General features: G+C 40.5%; 1 protein-coding gene across 3 annotated transcripts; it reads left to right on the top strand.

The window, feature by feature from the left end:
- Positions 1-13,412: 13,412 nt before the first annotated feature.
- xkr9 (XK, Kell blood group complex subunit-related family, member 9) lies at positions 13,413-19,424 on the top strand. Of its 3 annotated transcripts, none has more exons than XM_061239992.1 (5): positions 13,438-13,501; positions 14,814-14,997; positions 15,403-15,876; positions 16,415-16,605; positions 16,785-19,424. In XM_061239992.1, exons 3-5 carry the CDS (start codon positions 15,563-15,565, stop codon positions 17,435-17,437), a joined length of 1,158 nt encoding a protein of 385 aa, XP_061095976.1. In that variant the 5' UTR covers positions 13,438-13,501; positions 14,814-14,997; positions 15,403-15,562; the 3' UTR covers positions 17,438-19,424. The 3 variants fall into 3 exon arrangements, with proteins under 3 accessions (XP_061095977.1, XP_061095976.1, XP_061095978.1); XM_061239994.1 differs by having other exon boundaries at positions 14,814-15,164; XM_061239993.1 differs by lacking the exon at positions 14,814-14,997 and having other exon boundaries at positions 13,413-13,505; positions 15,407-15,876.
- The last annotated feature ends 7,018 nt before the right edge of the window (positions 19,425-26,442 follow it).

Raw genomic sequence — 26,442 nt, 5'->3', positions numbered from 1 at the left:
TTAACAAAGATCTCGCCCTCTAGAGGATAGAAGATGCTTAATTGTATTGTTTTCTTACTTAGCGCCCCATGTAGGCTTGGAGTTTCCAGTGCAGTTAAGATTCGAGAAGCGACTATTCAGAATTTTTGGATTCTGGCTGTGTATGGTTTTATCACAGGCGTAGCCTACTAGCTAAAATATCCTAAACAGAAATATATTCAAACATTTTTCAAACATGTATTTCTTATCTAACCTAGTGTCAGTTGCATCCAATTTAAGGAAAAAAGTATTGTCGTAAAAAGGGAATAACGGTTTTTCTAGTATTCTGTCATCTGTAATTTATGTTTCACTGATAATATCATCAGATCAGATATTATTTGGGCTTGGCTGCTTTGCTATATGAGTGTAATTGTTGCTGTTGTTTGAATTTGCAACACATAAGTTAGTGAGCAAATATATACCTTTGTTTACTGCATATTTACCTGTTCACTGCTAGCATGCCAGGAATAGGACCCAAGTCGTCCCAAGTCTCAAAAATCAAGTCTCAAGGATCTGGAGTTTGCCAAACCTCATTGGAATTATGGCTCGAAGAGAGTGCTAAGGTCAGATGAGGCCAACATTTTCTCCATCTACATCATCGACATGTGTGGTGGCAAAAGAGAAATGCTTACAGCAAGAAGCACCTCATACCTCATCAAATATGGAGGTGGGTCATTGTTGTTTGGAACATTTGGCAGAAAATCTGGTTGTCTCTGCTTGGAAGCTGAAACTGGGTCAATGTAGATTGTACAGCAGGACAATGACTCCAAACATACATTGAAATCTGCTCATAAATGGGTAAGTGGTAATGTTCTGCCCATCTCAGCCCTCACTTAGATCTCATCACAAACCTGTGGTCTGAACCGAAGAGGGGGTCCATAAGTGCAAACCTAAGGATGTCAATGATTCTGAAAAGATCCGCAGGAAAGGTGAAAAACAAACCCCCCCATCAAATGTATTCTCTAAACTTATCACAAATTACAAGAAAAGAGTCATGGCTGTCATCTTTGCCAGTGGGTCTTTGCACAAGGTATTAAATCATGGTTGGCAGTAATTGTGCGTGCCTGTTTTTCTTTTGGGGGGGAAATAATTTTTTTATTCGACAAATGTAAGACTTGGTTGATACCACTTAATCATTAATAAAGCACACTACTTTATTGCAATAATTCTGGAGCCCACTGTATGTACTGCATGTGTGTATCTATGTATATAAAATGACATGCCTTGAGTATACAACACTATATGGCTTAATTGAGGTGTTCAATAAGCTGAAAGATTATACTATGGCATATGTTCTATCAAATACCTCTAATAAAACCATTTAATCAATACAGTATTTAATAAACCATGCCACCCAACATATTTCCCCCACACACACAGAATCTGGTGTGAAGCAGCATGTAATTAGTTTTGTACTTGTTCTAGCATTCTACAGTTGCAATCAAAATTATTCAACCCCCATTGCACATTAGGTTTATTGCCAAAATATACAATTTCTCAGCTGTTTGCAATAAACAAATTACACAAGAACTGTTTAAGTAGTTCAATGAAACATAATATTACAAAATATTACAAGGGTTTTTATCCACATTCAACACAAAATGCTACTTTTAATGACTACTGCAGTCTCAAAATTATTCAACCCCTTCATGACAAGCATCTTCAGTACTTAGTAGAGCACCCTTTTGCTGTTATGACCTGCTGCAAATGCGATGCATAGCCAGACACTAGCTTCTGAAAGCGTTCCTGAGGAATCTTAGCCCATTCCTCATGGGCAATGGCCTCCAGTTCAGTAATAATCTTGGGTGTGCGTTTGGCAACCGCCTTCTTCAAATCCCAGCAGAGATTTTCTATGGGGTTGAAGTCAGGCGACTGTGACTGTAGGGTAGGGGCAGGGTGGAGGGCCAGTAGCGACTGAGGTTCGACCCTTGAAGGCGAACTCACAATAACGAAAGTGAGATACAACAATAAGACCTTCTCCCGGGACACAGGGAGGAACAGAAACTAACCCGTAGGCGGTAATGGAAAGAAATTAAGCCCCAAAAAACGGCTGTAGAAAATAAAAACAACCCTCAGAAAACAGGGTGAATACACAAACCAGATATAGTGCTGGGAAGTGAGCACTGAGAAATAATAGTGAATTCCCCAAATAAAAGTACAACCTAGCAAAAACCGCTAGGCACAAAACAAAAACCCATGAGGCGCAACTCAGGAAGAAAAACACAAACTAAAATACAATACCGGGGACAACGTCCCTCTACCACCGGCTCACACGAGCCCAAAACAAAAAGGAAGAAATGAAAACCTTTCAGGAAGGCGTCGGTGAACAAACACCACAACCGAGCGCCTTCCTTACCTAATTTTTTGGTAGTCTCAGAGATTTTTGTAAATAACCAACACCGTCCCTGACTCTACCAGAACAGAGTCTACCTGGTGTGTTACCGGCTTTGTGCACGTGCAAACGTTGAACACAAAAGCACTGAAGGGAGTCAGCACTGGCTTTAAATACTCTTGGGGAAGGCAATTCCCCAGGAGTTAATGAGGAACAGGTGGAACTAATGATCCTCAGCCCTCTGGTGGACCCACCGGGTACTACCTCCCACCATGACAGTGACGGCCACTCTAGAATCTTCCATTTCTTCTTCTGAAACCAAGCCTTGGTGGACTTTGAGGTATGCTTGGGATCATTGTCCTGCTGGAAGGTCCAACGACGCCCAAGCTTCAGCTTCATCACAGACAGCATGAGGTTTTTCCCTAAGATTTCCTGATACTTGACTGAATCCATCGTGCCCTCCACACGCTGCAGGTTTCCAGTGCCAGAGGCAGCAAAGCAGCCCCAGAGCATCACTGAGCCACTGCCATGCTTCACTGTAGGCAGGGTGTTCTTTTCAGCATATGCTTCATTCTTCTTCCTCCAGACATACTGCTGATCCATAGGCCCGAAAAGTTCCAGTTTTGTTTCATCGCTCCAAAGAACAGAATTCCAAACTTCTGTGGCTTATTTAGATGGTTTTGAGCATATTGGAGCCGACTTTTCTTGTGTTTTTGAGTCAGTAGTCATTGGGTCATTGGACATCTTGGAGTCCGGGCATGGAGCCCTTCAGTGTTCAGTATGCGCCTTACTGTGCAAACTGATACCTCAGTGCCTGCTGCCACCAAGTCTTGCTACAGGTGTTTTGTAGTCACTCTAGGGTTTTTGACCACTTGCCTCCTCAGGAATCTGGTGACAGCCACTGATAGCTTCCTCTTTCTGCCACGTCCAGGTAGTGTAGCCACTGTTCCTTTAACTTTAAACTTGCAAACTATGCTTCCAACTGTATCTCTAGGAACATTCAGTGCTTTTGCTATCTTTTTGTATCCTTTTTCTTGTTTGTGCAAGGCAATGATCTCTTCTCTAAACTTTTTGGACAATTCTTTTGACTTAGCCATATTTCTAACATGCAATCAAATGTCACTCTCAACAAACCCCTAGCCAGTCCAGGTATTTATGTGTTTTATCTCAAGCACACCTGAACTAAGTAGTTGCACCAGGTGTGCTTGAAACAGGGGGTTGGGTAATTTTGAGACAGGGGGTTGAATAATTTTGAGACTGCAGTAGTGATTAAATGTAGCATTTTGTGTTGAATGTGGATAAAAACCCTTGTAATATTTTGTAATATTATGTTTCATTGAACTACTTAAACAGTTAGACAGTTCTTGTGTAATTTGTTTATTGCAAACAGCTGAGAAATTGTATAGTTTGCCAATAAACCAATGGGGGTTGAATAATTTAGATTGCAACTGTATATATATTTGTTGTGGGCCTACTTCTTTTTGCATTTGGATTTAATAATCATGAGCCTAGTTATATGCTATAAAATGAAAATAGGCTTATTTGAAACTCCCATATTAGTCTATGCAATTCTGTATATCAAGATTTTTGTTGTTATTATTATTGTAATATAGCAGTCTTTATTTCAAAATGTGTGTCTCTTAAGCTATTATAGAAAAATAGAAAAAACTATTTTTTCACATAAATCTTATATGAAAAGCTTCAGAATTAGGGCTCAACAGACAATGATCCAGTATCACACAATAGTATGAAAAGAACATCCATCCATCCAATCTATCCAGACCCGCTTATCCCGAACAGGGTCACAGGGGGGCTGGAGCCTATCCCAGCATACATTGGGCGAAAGGCAGAAATACACCCTGGACAGGTCGCCAGTCCATCGCAGGGCACACACACCATTCACTCACATACTCATACCCACGGGCAATTTAGACTCTCCAATCAGCCTGACCTGCATGTCTTTGGACTGTGAGAGGAACCAGAGTATCCGGAGGAAACCCATGGGGAGAACATGCAAACTCCACACAGAGCGGCCTCGGGCGACCGGGATTCGAACCCAGGACCTCCTTGCTGTGAGGCAGCAGTGCTACCCACTGCACCATCCATGCCGCCTGAAAAGAAAATCATCTGTCCTAATTTCTCTCTTGGATTAGCAACAAATTAATCTCATTGTGATTTCAGAATCTTCAGGCAGGTATTTAATAAGTGCTTATTTAACACTAATTTCTCCAGGGTACTTATTCAGGACTCTATATTGCTGCACCTGGGCTTGGTGCTCATGAAAAGCCAATTACATGGAGTTAATACAAGCCTGTGCTCTTAATTCTGCTGCCTTTGGAGGTCCAAGTGCTCTTGCTCCCTAACCCTATTACACTAATATATCTTCCCCTGTAGCACCAAGTCGATCAAGGTACAGCAATTCATGAACCTGAATCCAGGGAATTTGTCTGATGATGATTAAAGCCCTTGAGATATCATACATAACTATGGACCTTTTCCATGTGTTAAAATGTCCAATGCAGGATTCACCAAAACTGTTCCTGATCTTCAGCTGATGTCACTCAATTTCTCTGGGGCTCTTTACTTCCATCAGTGTTCTTGGTACAATGAAGGATTACCAAAAAATCTGGGGCAGGCAAATTGTCTCAAATTAACATTAATTTGATTTCCATTGAAAGTGTTGTGCTGCAATATCATTTTGGATGGTCACATATTTATATATAGACTGCATCAAGCTTTTTTAATGGACAGTATTATCCTCAAGGGAATATGTTTTGCAGTGCAACAAAGTGTGCACTGAGCATCCAATATAAATCATATGAAGGACCATCCATAAACAATTGGCAAACACACCATGTGATGAAATGTTGCCTGCCATTGTTGGTTCTACAGAACTGCCAGTGGATATTGTTAATGTCTATAAATTACATATAGCTCAAGCAGGGAATGAGTCATTGCATATGCATTAAAATAGTGCGCTAAAACTTAAAATGTCCTGTACAGTTTCATGGAACAGCTTCCTAATTATATATTTTATTGAATAGAGATTCAAGACAAATTAACATGTCAATGGGTGCAACGGTTTCTGAAGCTCCCAAAGATTGCCATCACTGTGTAATCTAGCCTTTTCAGACACTACATCCTATGGAAGTTTCTTCTCCTGAGTAGTAGCAAACATTGTGAAATGCTGTGGCATTCTTTAGAATTATTTTAACAATTTTACCAATCATACTCCTATAAGTAACACTACAATGCAAATTGTGCAAATATTTTTTTAGGCAACTCCCTTTTTTATGCAACAATTGGAGCAGTGTGAAGCCGACCTTTCTGCCAAACCTACCCATTCTCCCATTAGTCTGGATTATAATCTCCCATTATGTCAGCTATAGCATAATGATATGTTATGATTGAAAGGTCATATTGATGATATTTAGCTTTGTATGAGAATCTGAATTTTGTTATAATCTTAATGGATTTGAAGATTACGCCATCAGGCAACAAGGAAAAATGTGTGTAATGTAAAATATCTACATAAGAAATGAATTAGATCACAAGTGATATGCAGAATGTATAAAACAGCAAAAGTAAAAGGGTTCTATACTGAGAAATCAGGACAAATGTTTCACTTCTGTAAATTACTAGATATAGTATACTTTATTATAGAATCTAATTTGCTCTTTTTAATATATTAAATCAACAGGCCTCATTTATCAATATTTTCATAACTCATAACAAACAGCTACCTTTCGAACCACATGTTCTTGTACATCCCCCATTTTACAAAGATACCTTGTACCATATATTTTACACTTCTATTATATAGAAATTGTGTTCAATTTGCTGAACTCTGGTTAATTTTACTGTTCAGTAAATTAACACTGTATTCCTCTTTCACACATCTTTCCATACACATCTTTCACACATCTTAAATACACAATTACTAAACAAAGCTTTATTGATTGACTGAATTGTTGATATCCTATACTTGGCCCCCATTTTTCAAGTGGTCATTGCAAATAAAGGAAATGTACATAGCTATCCAGAACAAAGTTCTGAGTTAACCAACAGTGCATGAAAAAAATGTTTTTGCCAATTTTTGCGTAATTGGTTGTTATTATCACAGAAAAAATGTTTTCAGTCTGAGTAAGAGGCAGGTCTGAAAATATTACATTGTAGCCAGCTCACAATATATGCAATAGTGCCACCTTGTGGTTCACACTTGTCATCGACTGAAGGGGAACCTTTCCACACCACACTTCAGTAAAGCAAAATTATGTCTTTGCTGAATAGTAAGTGTATTTTGTCAATTACGTTCATTATTACTCATTTACTTGTATTGCTATCTGCTTTAATTACATGTGTTTGGCTCCATCTAGTGGTTAGCGCTGAGAGCAGTAACAGTGAAGTCATGTGACTTCCCATAGCCATTTAGTGAGTTCAATTAAGTAAGTTTTGTGGCATGGAGAATATCCACATTGGATCTGCTCAGTATCCAGCGAACATCCTGCAAATATTTTGCCCCCTTTGTTGCATTGTTGGTAGGTAACTGTAGCTTGATATGTCTTCTACATTCAGAATGCATTATTTGTGACCGACCATTGAGTCGTTTTGTGTTAATTTTTATGTGATGTTAGCTACAGTAGCTGTCTTGCTAGTTTAGCCACAAGTTTGTGCTAGCTCATTCTATACTAGCTAGTGTTTTATTGGGCTCTGAATTCATGACTTCTACGGTAATAAATAAATATGTGATTTCACGAGAGTATAAATAGTAATTAAGATAGTTAAAAACTGTAAAGTAACGAATACATGATAGATTGCTATGGTTTATGTTTTATTGTTAAAATACAAGCAGGTGATTATAAGACACAATGGTAAATAAGTAAAAAGAGAATGTAACATTAGTCTAGGATTTATTTACAGTAATGTGCACGTAGTCATAAGCATTATTATGCTGGTTTATTCACAGTTTCACCCTGTTCTTTTCATCAATAAACCTGTGGACTAAAGATCGCCTGTCTTCAGAGTCTTGATGGAGGGAAGGGTTTAGCTGGCTGCCAATGATTCAGCTTTAAGGGCTGCACAGTGAAACAACAGCCTCCACGTGGGCAAGGTAACGCAATTCAGCCCTACAAAGGGACAACTAGCAACATCGTCACACGCTACCAGTGGATGACCATCGCATCTAAAGAGGTTTTCTCCACCCAACTACGCCATGTCTGATGATGAACATTCCTCAGTGACACGGTCTGCTATACCAATGTCAAGCAGAACATCAAACTCTGCTCTTGCTAAAGCAAAAGCAAAGGCGGCAGCAGCAAAGACTCGCCTTTTATTCACTGAGAAAGAAATGGAGTTAAAGCTAGAAAAAGCAAGGCTAGAAGCATCTATGGACTTACTTAATTGTAAAAAGGAAACAGCCGCAGCTGTTGCAGAGGCAGAGGCCCTAGAAAATGCATTGGACTCAAATGAAGAAATGCATAGTCAGGCACGGGGTCCAAGTCCCACTCATGTGGAAACCACACAACGCACTGCTCAGTATGTCATTGATCAAACAAAATTACTGCTAAAATTACTGCTAGAAGATGAGATGCATGACAAAGAAGCGCTAAAAGGCTTTCAAGACCACAGCTGCAAAAACCTGTTTCCCAAATTGAACCCAGAAACAGACTCATTCTATCCTGACCAATACCGCAATGCTCAATATGATGAGCATTCTCAAAAAGCAACAGCTACTAATTTGCCATATAGAAAAAATCCTGCTGCTAATAGGCTACACAGGGCAATGTCTGATGACTACAGATACCTACATCAGCCTACATGTAATCACTCACCTCCAAAGCACAGTTGCCATTCTGCTCCCACAGGAAATTTCAGGCCACAAAATGGCGAAAACATCCTTCTAGACCTACACCTAATCTCACACATCCAAGACATAGTGGTGATTCTAACATGATCGACTTTGTGAGATATGTTGCTCGTCGTGAGCTTGTTGCGACAGGCTTACTTCAATTTGATGACAAGCCACAGAACTACAGAGCCTGGAAACGCTCTTTTCAAAACGCCACCGTAGGTTTAGATTTGTCACCAGGGGAAGAAATGGATCTTCTACTCAAATGGCTCGGAAAAGAGTCAGCAGAACATCTAGAACGGATTAGAGCAGTACATATCAATTGTCCAGAAGTAGGTTTGGAGAGGATATAGGACAGGCTTGAGCAACGTTTCGGTTCAGCAGAGGTGATAGAAGATTCTCTGTTTAAGCAGCTAGACAGCTTCCCGAAAATAAAAAACAAAGATTATTCCAAATTGACAAGACTCAGCGATCTACTCATGGAGCTCCAGTCAGCAAAGGAGGAAGGAGAACTTCCCGGCCTCTCTTTCCTTGATACACCAAGAGGTGTTAACCCTATTGTACAAAAGCTCCCGTTCAACTTGCAGGAAAGATGGGCTACAGTCAGGGCTTCTTACAAACGAGAGCATGGTGTTACTTTCCCACCGTTTAGCTTCTTTGTCAACTTTGTTCATCAGCAGGATAATATAAAGAATGATCCAAGCTTCAACTTTACCCCTCATACAGACATGACACTGATATCAGAGAAAAAGACATGGAAGCTAAATAGACAATGAGAAGTCTCAGACACTGAATGGCGCTCAAAGAAGCCCAATGAAGGCGAAAGGCTCTGCCCCATACATAAAAAACCACACCCTCTGTGGAAATGCCGCGTCTTTAGAGAGAAATCGCTCGAAGAACGCAAAGCCTTCTTGAAGGAAAACAATGTGTGCTTTATGTGTTGTGCGTCTTCTTCACACATTGCAAAGAACTGTAAATTCAAGGCCGAATGCAACAAATGTAAAAGTGAAAGGTATCACACAGCTCTTCACCCTGGCCCTGCTCCCCGGACCAAAGAAAATAATCCCGGTTCAGAGCATGGCGGGGAGGATGAGAAAATCGCTCCAACACCTGATGTCAACAGCAAATGCACACAAGTCTGTGGTGGAGAGCAAACCCAATGTGCTGGAGTAAAGCAGACAATGGGACAGAGGGCTAACGGATACAAGGTGGAATCCCTCGATGGAAAGACTAGCATTCCATTACCCAGCCTCATAGAATGCAATGAGATCCCAAACAATAGAGCCGAGATCCCGACCCCTAATGTCGCTCTCCACCATGCTCACCTAAAGTCAATCGCACACCTTATCCCAGAGCTAGACCCAGACGCCCCTATCCTACTCTTGCTAGGACGAGACATTATCAGAGTCCATAATGTCCGCAAACAAGTCAATGGCCCCCATGATCTGTCTTATGCTCAGAAGCTAGACTTGGGGTGGGTTGTCATTGGCAATGTGTGTTTAGGCAACGTCCACACACCGCTCACGGTAAGTGCTTTCTACACCAACATTGGAGAGAGACAGCGTCCCACTTTATTCAAACCATGCCCTAATGTGTTTCAAGTAAAAGAGAGATACAGTGACATCCAGATACCTAACTCTCCTGCAGCTGATCCTGAAGAGAAACTCACCTGCGAGGCTGACCACATAGGGTGCACTGTGTTCAGGCAGACGAAGGATGACAATCAAGTTGCTCCTTCCATCCAAGACACTTCATTCCTGAAGACAATGAAGGAAGGTCTCAAGAAAGACGCAAACAATAGTTGGGTAGCGCCTTTGCCATTTAAATGTCCACGCCAAAGGCTACCAAACAACATGTCTCAGGCTCTAAATCGCCTCATGTCACTCAAATGCAACTTTGAGAAGAAACATGAAATGAGAGACCACTTCCACGCATTCATGGAGAATTTCTTTAAAAATGGGCATGCTGAACTAGCCCCTCCCATCAGCGGGGAAGAGGAGAGGTGGTATTTACCAACATTTGGTGTGTACCACCCTAAGAAGCCAAAACAAATCAGAGTCGTGTTTGACTCCAGTGCGCCCTACAACGGAGTGTCACTCAATGACGTGCTGTTAACGGGCCCCGATCTGAACAACACACTGCTCGGAGTGCTGATGCGCTACAGAAAGGAAGCAGTTGCCTTTTCTGCCGATATCGAGCAGATGTTCTACTCATTCCTTGTCAGAGAAGAGGATCGAAACTTCTTACGCTTCCTATGGTTCCAAGACAATGACTTCTCCAAAGGCATTGAGGAGTTTAGGATGAAAGTCCATGTCTTTGGCAATAGCCCGTCTCCCTCAGTGGTTATATACGGGCTCCATCAATCTGTACTGGACAGAAACCTATGTACAGACTCCGATGTCAGACACTTTGTGATGCGCAACTTCTATGTAGATGATGGTCTAACATCCCTTCCAACAGCTGAGGCTGTCATCACTCGACTGAAGAAGACACAAGAGACACTTGCCAAGTCAAACCTTCGTTTACACAAAATAGCAGCCAACAACAGGGAGGTCATGGAGGCTTTCCCTCCTGAAGATCGTGCAGCTGACCTTAAAGACTTAGACCTTGATGCCGACAGCCTGCCTGCTCAACGGAGTCTTGGGCTTAACTGGGACCTAGAGACAGATAGTTTCCACTTCAAGGTCTCGGATGTAGTAAAACCCTTCACACGACGAGGTGTTTTGTCAACCACCAACAGCCTTTACGATCCATTAGGGTTTGTTGCTCCTGTGACAATAGAAGGAAAATCTATCCTCAGAGAACTCACTGCAGAGAATAGTGACTGGGACTCTCCATTGCCCCAAGAAATGGAGAAGGCATGGGCATCCTGGAGATCGTCATTACAAGATTTGTCCAGTCTTTATATCCCCAGACTATACACCAGCATTTCACCTTCAGAAGCTGCAAGGAGAGATCTGTGCATCTTCGCAGATGCTTCAACTAAGGCCATCGCTGCAGTGGCTTATCTAAAGGTTACTGACAGTGACAGATCCAATCAGGTGGGCTTTGTCATGGCCAAAGCAAAACTGACTCCGCATCCAGTGCACACCATACCGAGATTGGAACTCTGCGCAGCCGTGCTGGCAGTAGAGTTAGCAGACCTAATCAAAACAGAGCTAGACCTTCAGATCGATGCTACAGCCTTCTACACGGACAGCAAAGTGGTCCTAGGTTATATATGTAATGAGACCAGATGTTTTTACGTTTACATAAGTAACAGAGTCCAGCGTATCAGAAGATCCTCACATCCCGACCAGTGGAACTTTGTGCCCACAGATCAAAACCCAGCAGACCATGCCACACGATCTGTCGCGACCAATCGTCTGATGGAGACAAACTGGTTCACTGGCCCAAGATTTCTGTACAAACCCGAGCAGACTCCACCAAAGAACAGCTATGACCTCATCGATCCTCAGTCAGACCCAGAGATTTGTCCTGTGGTGTCTACTTTGACCACTGCTACAGACCCTAAGCTGCTGGGTTCTCAACGTTTTTCTAGGTTTTCTTCCTGGAAGTCCCTAACACACGCCATTACTACACTTCTGCACATTGCTAGTCTTTTCAAAGAAACCACAGACAGCTCTTGCAAAGGTTGGCATCAATGTGGATTTCATAACAAGGTGCAGGAGTCTGAACAAGCTCAGAATGCTATAGTCCAAACAGTCCAAAAGGAGGTCTATGCTGATGAGATCAGGTGCATCCAAAGGCATGAAAGGATTTCCAAGAGCAGTCCTCTCAAAAACCTGGATCCCTTCATTGACGACCATGGACTTCTGAGAGTCGGCGGCCGCCTTCATGAGTCAAGTCTCAACCGCAAGGAAAAGAACCCCTTGATAATCCCAGGCAACCACCACATCGTTGCCTTGATAGTAAAACATCATCATGAACAGACTCAACACCAAGGCCGTCTCTACACAGAAGGAGCCATACGATCTGCTGGCTTCTGGATAGTCGGTGGCAAGAGGAAAGTAAGCAGCATTATCCACCAGTGTGTTATCTGCCGAAGGCTACGAGCTCCTCTTACCACCCAGAAAATGTCTGACCTTCCCCCAGACAGAACCTCCATTCACCAGCGTCGGGCTCGATGTATTTGGCCCATGGAACATCTCCTCACCTGCATGAGCGTAAGGGCCGTTCATATAGAAGTAATTGAATCCCTTGACACCTCCAGCTTCATCAATGCGCTGAGGCGCTTTCTTGCTGTCCGAGGTCCTGTAAAACACATACGTTCCGACCGCGGGGCCAACTTTGTTGGTGCCTGCTATGCTTTAAAGATACCTTCAAACATCGACGACACAGCTGTGAAGACATACCTGGCAGATCAAGGTTGCAGCTGGACCTCCACATGCATCCCATTTTGGTGGATCATGGGAAAGGATGATCGGTCTTGCGAGGAGAATTCTAGATTCTATGTTCCTCCAGCTCAAAAATAGGAAACTCACCCATGAAGTGCTTGTGACCTTCATGTCAGAAGAAGCTGCCATTATGAATGCCAGGCCACTTGTCCCTGTGTCCACGGATGCCAACGACCCTTTCATACTCACTCCAGCTGCTCTTCTAACACAGAAGGTGAACATTCTTCCTGCTCCTGCTGGGGAGTATGGAGCTTCTGACCTCTTCAAGCAACAGTGGCGACAGATGCAGCACCTGTCCAACACATTCTGGGACAGGTGGAGAAAACAATTCCTCCCAACTCCCAACTCCCAATTCCTCCCAACTCAAGCACGTCAGAAATGGCAGACAAGCCAGCCAGACATCAAGGCAGGGACTGTTGTTCTTCTCAAGGACAGCCAAGCACCAATAAATGTATGGCCTCTCGAAATGGTAACCCAGGTCTTCCCAAGTAAAGATGGAATGGTCCATAAGGTTGAGGTAAAGGTTGCAAGGCCTGAAGGGACTAAACATTATCTTAGGCCCATTGCCGAAATAGTACTCCTCCTTCCACCAGAGACGTAGCTTTGTAAAATGACATGTTGTGAGTGACGTTTAATCACGCCAGACGGGGAGTGTGCTGATTAGTAAATGTATTTTGTCAATTACGTTCATTATTACTCATTTACTTGTATTGCTATCTGCTTTAATTACATGTGTTTGGCTCCATCTAGTGGTTAGCGCTGAGAACAGTAACAGTGAAGTCATGTGACTTCCCATAGCCATTTAGTGAGGAAGTAAGTTTTGTGGCATGGAGAATATCCACATTGGATCTGCTCAGTATCCAGCGAACATCATGCAAATATTTTGCCCCCTTTGTTGCATTGTTGGTAGGTAACTGTAGCTTGATATTTCTTCTACATTCAGAATGCATTATTTGTGACCGACCATTGAGTCATTTTGTGTAAATTTTTATGTGATGTTAGTTACAGTAGCTATCTTGCTAGTTTAGCCACAAGTTTGTGCTAGCTCATTCTATACTAGCTAGTGTTTTATTGGGCTCTGAATTCATGACTTCTACGGTAATAAATAAATATGTGATTTCATGAGAGTATAAATAGTAATTAAGATAGTTAAAAACTGTAAAGTAACGAATACATGATAGATTGCTATGGTTTATGATTTATTGTTAAAATACAAGCAGGTGATTATAAGACACAATGGTAAATAAGTAAAAAGAGAATGTAACATTAGTCTAGGATTTATTTACAGTAATGTGCACGTAGTCATAAGCATTATTATGCTGGTTTATTCACAGTTTCACCCTGTTCTTTTCATCAATAAACCTGTGGACTAAAGATCGCCTGTCTTCAGAGTCTTGATGGAGGGAAGGGTTTAGCTGGCTGCCAATGATTCAGCTTTAAGGGCAGCACAATGTCAATGACAAATGATGATGAAAATGAAAGTGAAAGTGAAGAATAAAAAGAAACATCATCATCTTCATAATCTTCCAAACAGTTGGCATCTTTAAAAATAAAGATAATATCAGGTTGCTCAAGGTCTTTAAGTAGGGCTAGAACATGTTAAAAACAGACGTGTTTGGCTTCCCAAAGCCAATGAAGGCCTTTTTTCCCCGCAGTCCCTCAGGTCGAAGAGCACCTATGGTAGTTAATTATTTATGGATTTTATTTCTTGGTGTTCTGAAGACTTTGATCTTTTTGCTTCATGTCTGGCAACTGAATCTTTAGTATATCTCCACGCCTCTTTCCGGGAATCCAGCCCATCGAGATAAGGATAGCTGGACACATCTAGATCCTCTGAAGGCTTTACTCCCTTGAAATAGAAATTGGCCCTTCATTACCAAGTTAGATTTCACAAGGATGAAGTCAGGTGTCATAGTATCAATTGTTACAGGATAAAGTAAAAGTACAGGATAAAGATAAATGTTCATTAGCTTTACTGAGTGCAAAATATGAACTATATTCACACATGGCTGTAATTACCCTTTTCTCATTTTAAAGTGTATTTACTTAAGTACATGAAAAACCAACTCATATATATATTTTTTCCAAAGCCTTTTCACCAAATTCTGCCTCTGTGTAGCTTTTCTAGCTACATTTCACTTTGGGGTAGCTCTGCTGCTGCTTCAGCTACTTTCAGTGTGAAGTCATTTGTAATTTGTACAACTATGCTTTTGAATAGTTTCCCCAACACTGAGCCAAAGCAAGATTGTTCTGGTAGGCAGAGGGAGCTGGTTTTGCAGGATTTGGCAACTTTATCAGCAGAAAGGGAGTGGTTGTGTCAGCTGAGTTCTGAGAAGTGAAAGAAGAACATACAGAGAGACGCGTGCTACACTGGGAACTCCGTCTGTGGAGAATGACAGCAGGTTTGGACATACTGGCCATTCGGTTTTCCTTAGATGGGGAATACATTAATTGTACATGGTTTTATATTAATAATGTACTTTTTTGTCATACTATTTGTCTGGTAAATATTTATAAAGATCCAAATGTTAAAGATCAAAGACTCACAAGGCTCAAGACTTCAACGCATGTAAGAGGGTGATTTCAAGTTGCGGGATTGTTGCTGGATCATGTCTTTATATAGAATTTATGACTGAGTAATATTATGTACACCATATTAATGTAATGGTTTTGTAGTGTAACATACTGGTAAAATGCTGATTTCAGTCGGATTGAGAAGTATAATATTGCAAACATTTGGTTTCGGAATTAATAAACATTTTTGGTAATTTACTCTTTTTGGTAATGTATCTTTCTGGTTTACACAGGTAGATCAACTCAATGCATAACAGGGGAAAATACAACAGCTCCTTTGTGTGTGAGATACTCTGCAAACACCCCTGAGCAAAACCAAATATGGAATCAATGAAGAACAGCACTGATGCAGCATGAGGAGATAGCTAATCCCACAAACAGCAAAGACATTTCATGATAATTCCAGCCAAAGAGAAAAAAGAAATGCCGGAACCAAACTCAAAGTTTACTCTACTACGATACATACTTGCGACTGTTGGGATTATCCTTTACATAGTGGACACTGGCACGGACATATGGGTTGCAGTGCAATATTATGCAGATAAATGCTATGGTTGGTTTGCACTGACCATTTTCTTTGTGCTGGCGGGATCATTAGTTCCTCAGATCTTCAGCTATGCCTGGTTCAGAGATGACGGAAAAATTGATAAAAGAAAAAGGACCCAGCTTATATTTATACACATCCTACAGTTAGGAGTATTTACAAGGTATGTTTCCTTTCTCTAAAGGTCATTGAATAATCTTGAATAATGTCCCCACTTCCCCAGGGGAATTAATGCATTCTGTCAGTATGGGATGAACGAACAAGGAGGTTTAATGTTCTTAACTTGGAGTTTCACATTTACATGATTTTTCTTCACAAATTCAGCACGTTTGTTTTAGAGACTCCTAAACTCGCCAAACTGTGCTAGCGAAAAAAAACAAAAATGCATTTAGTTGAAAAAAGATTTGTAATTATTCGTAAATCAAAGTTGAGGACAAATAATGACAAAATCTAGGACCAGTCTCACTGAAATAAAGCCTCAACCATGGTCCCTTCCTTGAAGGAAAATCCATGACTGCTTCTTACAATAGAGAGGACACAATGGTCTAAATTAGTGCTGTAATACAAGATGTAATGTGAGTTCTTTACATCACATTACATCACTCAAGGGTAAACTTTCCATCATAGTGTGGCAAATCCTTTATAAAATAAAGTTATGAAATAAAATTAAATAAAGTTGATTGATTGATGGGCCTTCTTAGGTATTTCCAGCTTCTGAAGAAGGGTGTCGGTGTAATCCAGAGCAGTGAGATGACATGCCACCATGAGATGTTTGGCATGGCTGCCGATCTGACCATGCTCAGATTGATAGAGACCTTTGTGGAGAGCGCACCCCAGCTCCTCCTCCAGATCTACATCATCTTGGGTCCCGACCAAGATCACATCATGCAGTGTAAGCCCAGTCAGCCCTCACCCCTCTATGACATTGCATGTTTGTGCCTGAATAGAGATAGAGATGCCCCATCACTATGTTTGTGTGATAAAGCCATATTCTTACTTTACTAGCAATAACATTTTAAATTCAAGATGATTGGCTTAAAATGTTCTCATGCTTTTTTTTTTACACAACAGATCTTTCCGTTGCTGCATCTTTCTTCAGCATTGCCTGGGCAACTGTTGAGTATCGCCGTTCTTTTCGTAGATCCGTACCACACGTAAAAGAGATGCCCTCTGGTCTGCCGACTGCTGTATACTTGTCCTACAAGCTCTTCACTATAGCTTCACACATCTTAAGCCTAAGTCTCCTGGTTATGCTGGACCGGTACTGCACCTCAGTTTTTGCGATTCTCTGGCTGTGTGGCACAATATGGGCATACAAATGCGAAACGGATTTCTGTACATCGAGAAGTTTGGAATGGTTTTACCGGGGAATCGTCGGAGTTATACTCATTTTCACTTTTTTCAATGTTAAAGGCAAAAACACAGCAGTAGTAATGACTGTTTACTATGGACTGTATACGTGCCAAAGCTTGGCAGTTCTCTTGTTATTTTATTTCTTAAAATCACTTCCTGCAGCTTTGTTGCCAGTGGCTTTAGTAATAACAGGGAGCAAATTAGCAGGACTAATCTGCCTTTGTTTGTACTACGCATTTTTACATCCAAAGAGCAATGAACAAGTATTTGAAATGCAGGATGAGGTGGATGGGCTGATGGCACAGCGTTGTGAACCAGACAGTCCCATGACAAGTAGTGAGAGGCGCAGGAAAGCCTTTTTACAGTACTGATATATTCAGACTTATAAACAGACAAAGGGAAGAGGAATACAGTGGTTGTTTAAGCAGTCTTGTTCTGCTAAACGGATTCAGTAGATCATATGCAATGATTCAAGAAAGCATGACGTTAAGACAAATATGGTATACAGTTACTAAACTATATACAAAATACCAGAAATATCACATTATCACATTCATTTATTCATTTGCCTTGTGGTCTCTTTATTATGAGCTCTTAGAAAGATTTTGCACTTAACCACTAGGTAGAGCTATCATTACATTATTCACGTGGATGGCTAGTTCATATCTCACTTATGCAGCTACAGCATTGCATTACATTACATTACATGTCATTTAGCAGACGCTTTTATCCGAAGCGAAGTACAAAACTGTATATCAAGGTCATATAACAACATGCCAGATAAGGTACAATTCATATAATATTGGTTGTTAGGCAATTAATGTATGTCTAGTACACAAGATACATAGGCCAAGTCTATAACTACCATGCCAAAACAACTACAATTTGAGAAATTACAGTAATGAAAAATACAAATTCAAAAAGTCATAGGTTACGGTAAAAAATAAAAAGGATATAGGGGTAAAGATAGACAGGTGAGAAATAAGTGACTATAGGTTAGGGGACTGCTGCAAAGGAGTTAAGGTACAGGGTGAAGAGATGAATCTTTAGACTGTGGCGGAAAATGTGCAGTGAGTGAGCAGTTCTTATGGGAATGGGGAGGTCGTTCCATCACTGGGGAGCTAGGGTGGAGAAGCCCCGCAGTCTGGACAAGTGAGAACCAGGCTGGCAGGATGAGCAAGCCAAGCTGGCCTGTGGCAGCAGAGCGGAGTGGCCGAGCTGGTGCATATGGCTGAATTATGGTGAGGACTTTTAACCAAGGAGGTCCAGGGGTATGCTCCCCAATAAATGTGTTTTTGGTCTAATCACTGTAAAATGGTTAATTCTGTGAGAGGATGGGAACTACCCATTAGTTATGAAATACAAAATAGTACAGTATCTGAAACCTCAAGGTACTGAAAAGTCAAATGAAATGCAATTAGGCTTACTCACTGGGCAGTGTCACAATATAATAAAGTTACATATTGCATTACAAATAAGGTCCAACATTTTTTAACAGAGCTTAATGCTACAGATTGTATGTACAGTGCAGTACATATTTGGCCCGTGACACAATCTTTGTAGTTTTATTTATTTTTATTTTGGCTCTGTACTCCGGTACATTGGATTTTAAATGACAAGTCTGTACATACTGTCTGCTTTAATGTGAGGGTATTGACATGCACATCGTGCGAACCATTTCACTTTGCGGATATTTTAATTTGTCACTAGTGATTTGTGAATGTTTCTCATTTTATGTATTTTCTTTTCACTATCCAGATTTTTGTTTTGTGTACTGTATGTATTGTGTAGTCAATGTTTCCGGTTTTCTTTGGTCTTTTTTCATTTGGTCTTGTTGTGTTTATTTTTATTTTGAAATGTGAAGCACTTCACGTTGCAAATTATACAAAAGGTGTTGTACAGATGTATTATATTTTCAGTGTTGCCAAGAGCATATAAAATGTGTGAGGAAGCGGAGCCCTACCTTGTCTGTCTCAAGGCGCACTCCTATTAATTGTTAGGGATAATTCCCTTAAGACCAAATTGTTATCTCATACAATAATTGAGTGCCTAAAACTAGGATTTTGTTATCGGTCTCTACAAACATGTTCCCTTCTAAATGCTCTTCTTGGCTCGCTGATAGAAAATAACCTTTATTGAATGCTGACTTTGCTGTTCTTGCCCCTAATCTGTGTAATAGTCTCCCTCTTACCATAAAACTGTTTGACTCCATTGGCACTTTTAAGAAACTTTCAAAAACACATGTTTACTTCCTTGCTCTCCCTGACTATTCTTTGTTATTCCGTGCAATTTATTTCTGTTGATGTATTATATTTTATTTTATTTTATTGTGAAGAACTTTGGAACCATTGGTTTAGAAATGCACTATATAAATAAAGTATTACTTATTTACATGGTGAGTTCAATTATGCTGTGTGTATGATATTTCACCGTATGGTTTATTATCGGCCATGCTATCTAGCTTCTACCAAGTCTGGCTAAATTGTAAACTTGTGAAAGTGAAAATCCTGGGTTTATCCCAAAATGCCGTCAAACTAATGAGGTTAATTCAGTTAGTTGCTTACGTGAAAGACTGAATGGCCTTGACCTTTAGATTTGTCTGGTGACCTGATTCTGGGACAGGTGAGTCATTCCTCCTGATCAGAATGCAGCATGATATGCTGCTATTATTCCTGACTCGCAATGTGATTTTCCCGGTACAAGTATCGGCACATCCCTTCCATTCTTCCAGACACTCGTAGATATAGGAACATACTTGCCATTCTACCAACAGAAATTCAAACCTGCCTGCAACAATGGGTGTTACACCAGTAGGCTACTGAATGAATAATGAGAAGAGCTCTCTTCTTTTTAGTTACATTACAGTAGATGTGTGGAAACATTTTAGTCCGGCCACGGCCACCCATCCCCATAAGACCTGCTCACTCAAAGTGCAACAATAATTTAAAATAAAGTAAATGCATTGAAATAAAAATATATAGTTTTTTCCATATGTTTGAACATAGATTATTATTATTATTGTTGTTTATTATATGGAGCCTTTTTTCTTAATTCGTATGAATAATTCTGGAGCAGACTGTATAGTATGAGCACAATGACCGATCACGTTATCAGGTGCTAGTTCCAGGCAGGACCCCCTGTGGCATCCAGAACAGTCAGAATTCTTTGTGGCTTTGTGGATTCAACAACGTGCTTATGGATTTTGGTTCATACTGACGTTTTAGCATGATGCAGTTCCTGCAGATATTTTGGAACTGTTATGTACGGCGCTGAGGACCCAGACGCAGACCACAGGATAATCCAAAATCGTAGTTTATTAGTCCGTAAGCGTAGCCAAGAGATCCAATACAAAGACAAAAACAGAAGGCAAAAGAATGGTCGAAAAAACAGGCAAGAAGGTCAAAAATCCAGAAAATCAAAAGGTGAAAGTACAAAAGGGCGTACGCAAAAATCGTAGTCAGTAAACAAAGAAGAATATCAAAAACCAGAATGGCAAACAAAACAAGAGGGTAAGGCAGGCTCGTAAATCAAAGGTGAAGGGGTGTCTTTCTGGAATCTCAAGAATTAGGCTTATGAGGAATTTGGCACTAAAACTGATCAATGTTCTGACACTGGTTCAAACAGAGACTGAGGGAAGGTGACAATCTAGGCGGGGCTGGGAAAAAGGTTGGCTAAGCAAATAGACAACAGGTGGGGAAACATAATAGGGTAATAACATAATAACGGGAGGGAGACGAAAACGCGGACTGGATGCACGTAACAAAACATGCAAAACATATGGCTCCGGATTAGGGAGTAGACATTTGCATAGATTGAAGACGTAGTCATAGTCAGAGACAGGTGCGAACACTTCGCTGAAACTAAGCGAGTAATTAGGGATAGCATAGGGAGGCGGAGTTACAGAACAGTGCAGAAATACTAAGTACTAATACTAAGTAATTAGTTACGTGAATATTTCTAAACTACCCAATAAAAGTGATTGTTAGTTAGTAAGTTAATTAGTTAGACAGACAGTAAGTGTATTAATCGGATTAGTACTGTACAATACCTAGATTAGTAGTACTTAGTAAGAATAGTACTTTACAACATTTAACTACCAAGAAAAAGCAGGAAGTAAGAATCGCGAGTTTGGAAGGAAAACCCAAAACTACCGTAAACACCCGAATAGTGGGACACGCAGACAGGGGAGTGACATTCAGACGCAGACATAACAGGGGATGACAAATGAGAACTGCAATGGAAAACAATAACCAATGATGTATGAAAAATGGATAAATAAGAAGAATAAACATAAATACACACAGGACAAATACAGAAACATTACAGGAACGTCCCATTCCACTTCATCCCAAAGGTGCTCTGTTGGATTGTCTGGAGACTGTGCTGGCCATTGGAGTAAACTGAACCAGCTTGATGATGAGTGCTTTGTGATATGGTGCATTATCCTGCTGGTATTATCCATTTGAAAGAGGGTAGACTATGGTCATATAGGAATATACATGGCCAGCAACAATGTTTAGGTATACTGCGGCATTCAGATTACACTCAGTTGGCAATAAGGTGCCTAATGTCTTCCTAGAAAACATTCCCCACACCATTAAACCACCAGCTTGCACTATTGGCAGGATTGATCTTTTCATTTATCTATTTGTGGTGACCTTTGCCCATTGCAGCCTCATCTTCCTGTAACAGGTATCAAACCTAACACGATCTTCTGCTGCTACAGCCAATCCATTTCAAGGTTTGACATGTTGTACATTCAGAGATGATTCTGCACCCAGATTTAAATAAATATGTATTGTGCAGCCTTGTGGCCTTTCTGTTAGCTCAAAAAAATCTGCTCATTCTCCTGTGACCACTCTCATTAACATGTTGATTTTGGCCAAAACTGCTCCTCACTGGATGTTTTCTTGTTTGTCGCACCAGTCTCTCTTCAGAGGGCAGTTATTTTTCTGATGCTAGAACTAACATGTCTGGCAACAAAAAGTTGCTTAGATCACACATTTTGCCCATTCTAATATTTGGATAAAAAAATAAAAAAAATTCAGCCAGATGATTTGTTTGGAGGAGCAGGCTATATGTATTATTGAGCAGGGGTACCTAATAAAGTGTATATATCGTCACCACTTGTTAGATTGCACAGTACTAAATGAAAGAATGAGTCTTTTTGCAACCATGTTCACTGTAAAAGTGAAATAGGGCATATGAGCATACACTCACAATTTGTACAGACACAATAAACTGGAAAGCCAGCCTTTTTGGTGGCTGTTTTTCATTACTGCTTCAAAGTCCATATAAAAGCATGATTAATGAAGGTCTAAGATGCAGCATGTCTTTAATTATTATGACTTGACTCAACCGGCACAGGCTCAGATACATTAGCGGCACCAGTAATCTGTAAACGTCTTGTAGGCACAGCACTGACATAGAGCTTTGCCTCATTGCTGGAGAATTCCCCCTAAATTGAGAGAGCTTGTGCATTCGGTGTGGTATGAAGGGCACAGAGGTTCTTTAATCACAGAACACACGCTAACAAATGAGCCCTGGCAGTGACGGATTGGCCTGTGAGTAAAGTTTAATTAAATGCAATCCATTTGTTACTGATCAGAGACCAGTGCCATATTTCCCGGAGGTTCTGTAAATAAAGTCCACATGCAATGACGGAAGAAATGTCATTTTATTATTATTTTTTCCCTCATGAAAGATGTCTAATTGCGAAGTAGAAAAATGCACACTGCCAAAAATAGATCTACACAATATTTAATTCTGTGCAAACTCAGATTATTGTAGTTGTGACTTAAAAATAGTGGAATATGCCACCTCCTTACTGGGTGAGCCTATAGGGAAGAAAGGTAATCTACACTGTAACTGAACCATTATGGGGTCAGTTGTCACAGGGATTCTTTATCACTGTTTTTTTTATTCGGCAGAAAAAGTTGCTGAACCCATGGAGACAACATCAGGCCCCAGCGGGAGTGTGTCAGCACACCCTTTAACACTGAGGTGGGCCGTGTCACAATGTCTGCGTAGTTACACCTGGTTTTCATTCACTTATCCTCATAGAGATGTCTACAGTTACAGCAACACACACATACACACACACACACACACACACACACGCACGCACACATGTTCACACAACTTTCTTGCTCAACTTTATTTGCTCTGGACACCTAACATTTGCACTTGAAAGCTGAAGCCCAAGCTAACCAATGAATTGTGAATGCCTAATATAAACAATTCTGTTTACTTAATAACCACAGTCCAGCAGCAGTAAACCAATGAACTGCTGGCGATGCCCAATCTGAAACATATCACAACCTATGCAAAATGTAAAACCAGTTAATTAACCAGAAAAGAGGTAGCAGGTTGAAAACCAAAAAAACATCCATATGTTTCAGAGCTTATTTGCCTTTTTCATATTTTAGTTTATAGCATTAGTTTGACGGCATATTCCTACAGCAAAAGCAGATAACTAGTAGATAAACATGAAGACGGTTTTGTAGTGTACCTTAAAGCGTCATGAACTAGTCAAATTTCAAGTCATTTATCTGTCATTAAGATTACATATCAGTCTCAATAGTAATTTCCTGTTTTCAAAATCTAGTTGGAATAGCACTGTTGTCTGTAGCCAATTTAATGCCCTTTTACAAACAAAATTGCCTTTTAATTACATGTACCATAGGTACTGTATATACTATCGCGTACATCAGCAATTTCATTCATTATTTACAACTGCAGATCTCATCACTTGACATTTCCTTGTGGAGTTCCATCTTAACTTGAAGTATTAAATATAGCCAGCTTGCATGCACAATGCTAAAACTAAACAGTGACAAAAATTGCAATGAAAACATAATTAAACAAGTGAGACTTCTGTTCAATTCAATAGTGTGGTCAAATGATTGTGAAAATGATGACAGAAATGGTGGAACACTGAAATGTTCATGTTTCTTGCAGGTGGTCAGGTTTTCTTCTCTGATGCAAGATGTGTTCACTGCAAATGTACTGTAGATGGTACACTACACATCTGACTCGGGCTTCATCCACTGAATGTACAAACCAGTTACACAGTAATTTGGTATTCCTTACAGGAACTACTATATTCCGAATGTAGAGGTAGGCATGACTATGTTGTGTGGCACTTGCCACTATATGCCGTTTGCAAATTCTTCACCTCTTACCATTTTTTCGCTTATCCACCTCAGCATAGAGCTCTATCTAGTGGAGTAATTCTGCATTACATGGGGTCATATTTATGGAGCACCTTTCTGCTCAGCTTCAAATACTTCTACCACTTCTAATGGATAACCAGTGATTCACGTACTGTAGCATAATCAGTAAAACCCATTGCATGTGTAACTGATATAAAAGCGAGATACTACAACTTGGAGAAATGTAACCAACTTCAGTTGACTGCAGTGTAATATGAATAACACTTTCTGTTTTGTTTTTTTGACACGGACATCAACAGAGTCTTTTTACTGTTGGGTCATTTGACCTTAATTACATGAACTGGTCCATTGCAAACATTTACTCCACCAGCAGACATCATATCTCATAATGAATCTCCTGAAACAGCTCAGATAATTTGATAGTTTCATTCGGTCTCATTGGTATTTCGGTTTGATAAAGGGCTATATAAGTCATGCACATCTCTATTGGTGAAGTAACCTGGAAGGTCAAATATTTGTGTCATAACCTGTGGTGCAGCTTTGCACAAATTCATGCACTGCTTGTTTTCCGGGTTTGTGGTTTTCAGGTATTTTTAGATAACACCATACCAGATATTTCATCCGCATTGGTAGCTTGGTGGTAAGACATGCTGCAGTGACGTAAATGTAAAAGGAACTTGAGGACCATTGTCATTCACAATTTTCCACAGGTTCAGTGCACAGAGCAAATCAGTCAACCTGACCTACAGCACTAGAAAGCCACGTTGCCCCCTGGCCTGCTGTCAGCATTGCAGGATTTCACAGCTGGGATCACAGTTACAAAGCCCTATTCAAATGAACAGGCCATGTTCATGGCAAGTTTTTTAGTGACTGATCAAACCTGTTCTTATTTGGAACCGTTCCTGCCAAAGCATACCTTGGTGGATTTCTTGCTCTAAGTCAGTTACCTTCATATGCAACACGTCCTATGCAGAATACATATTTGTCCAATAGAGACCATATGTACTCTGAGCATTTTTCTGTTTACAAAGCACACATCAGGAGCACTTTACGCTCCAAAAACTCCCAGCAGACAAATGAACAGACATGATCAGAAGCAACACTCAGCAACACTCTGTCTCCTAATTTGCAGGCACAGCAGTAGGTGAGTGGGTGGCATATATGCATTCTCTGTACACAAATGATTGCATATACATACATACATACATACATACATACAAACAGTGCAGTGTATGTATTTGGACAGTTGGTACAATTTATGTTCTTTTGGCTCTAGTCCAGCACATTTGATTTAAAATGAAGCAATAAATAAAGTGAAAAGGCAGACTGTCAGCTATATTGGGTGATGCATTTAGGAATCACATTCCTTTTTATACATAGTCTCCCCCATTTTAGTGGACCAAAAGTAATTGTACATTTGGCTTCTCAGCTGTTTCGGGTTAGTCAGGTGTATTTAATCACTTCCTTAGTGCATGAATACGAAAGCTTCTAGTCCTGATTCTAGGCTTTTGACTGTCTGTCATTTAAGTCTGTTATTTGCATTTGTCAACATGAGGACCAAAGATGTGCCAGTGAAAGTCAAGGAAGCCATTATCAGGCTGAGAAATTCGAAAAAAAGTCAGAGACAGGCCAAACAATAGCCTCACTGAAACAAATTGTTTGGAAGATCATTAAGAAGAAAAATAATGCGTGGATGTTAGGATCATTGCCTTGCGGTGGGAAATGGCTTCAGCAGATTCTTCTGTACTCTTCTGCTGCTATAAGCAGGTACATTACCAATGAAGGCAAGTGAGCCTCGCCTGCAGCAGCCATACATACCTCAAGAATAACACCCCCAACACCATGTTTCACAGATGAAGGGGTGGTGCATTTTGGATCAGTTTCTTTTGGCCTAAACACTTTCCTCTTGCCATCACTGATACAAGTCAATCTTGGACTTATCTGTACAGAAGGCCTTTTTCCAGAATTCCGCAGGCTCTTTTAGATACTTCTTAGCAAGCTGTATCCTGGCCATCCTGTTTTTGCAGCTGCCTAGTGGTTTGCATTTTGCAGTGGACCCTCTGTATTTCATTGACACACCCATTTGCGATTGCTGAGCTCACTGGTGCTCTCTTTCTTCTTAATATAGTTCCCAATAGTTTATTTTGGTAGGCCTATTTTTTGGCACAACTTTGGCTTTCAACATGTTGAAAAACGTTGAA

This window comes from Conger conger, chromosome 4 (assembly GCF_963514075.1).
Source record: "Conger conger chromosome 4, fConCon1.1, whole genome shotgun sequence".
Taxonomy (NCBI): Eukaryota; Metazoa; Chordata; class Actinopteri; order Anguilliformes; family Congridae; genus Conger; species Conger conger.
The sequence above is the reverse complement of the archived record's forward strand: the minus strand, read 5'-3'. Positions and strand labels throughout refer to the sequence as shown.

Coding starts and splice junctions, on each gene's coding strand:
- xkr9 (XM_061239993.1), top strand. CDS start 15,563: ATGATAATTCCAGCCAAAGAGAAAAAAGAAATGCCGGAACCAAACTCA. Junction 15,877..16,414: donor CAGTTAGGAGTATTTACAAG/GTATGTTTCCTT, acceptor GGGCCTTCTTAG/GTATTTCCAGCTTCTGAAGA. Junction 16,606..16,784: donor CCAAGATCACATCATGCAGT/GTAAGCCCAGTC, acceptor TTTACACAACAG/ATCTTTCCGTTGCTGCATCT.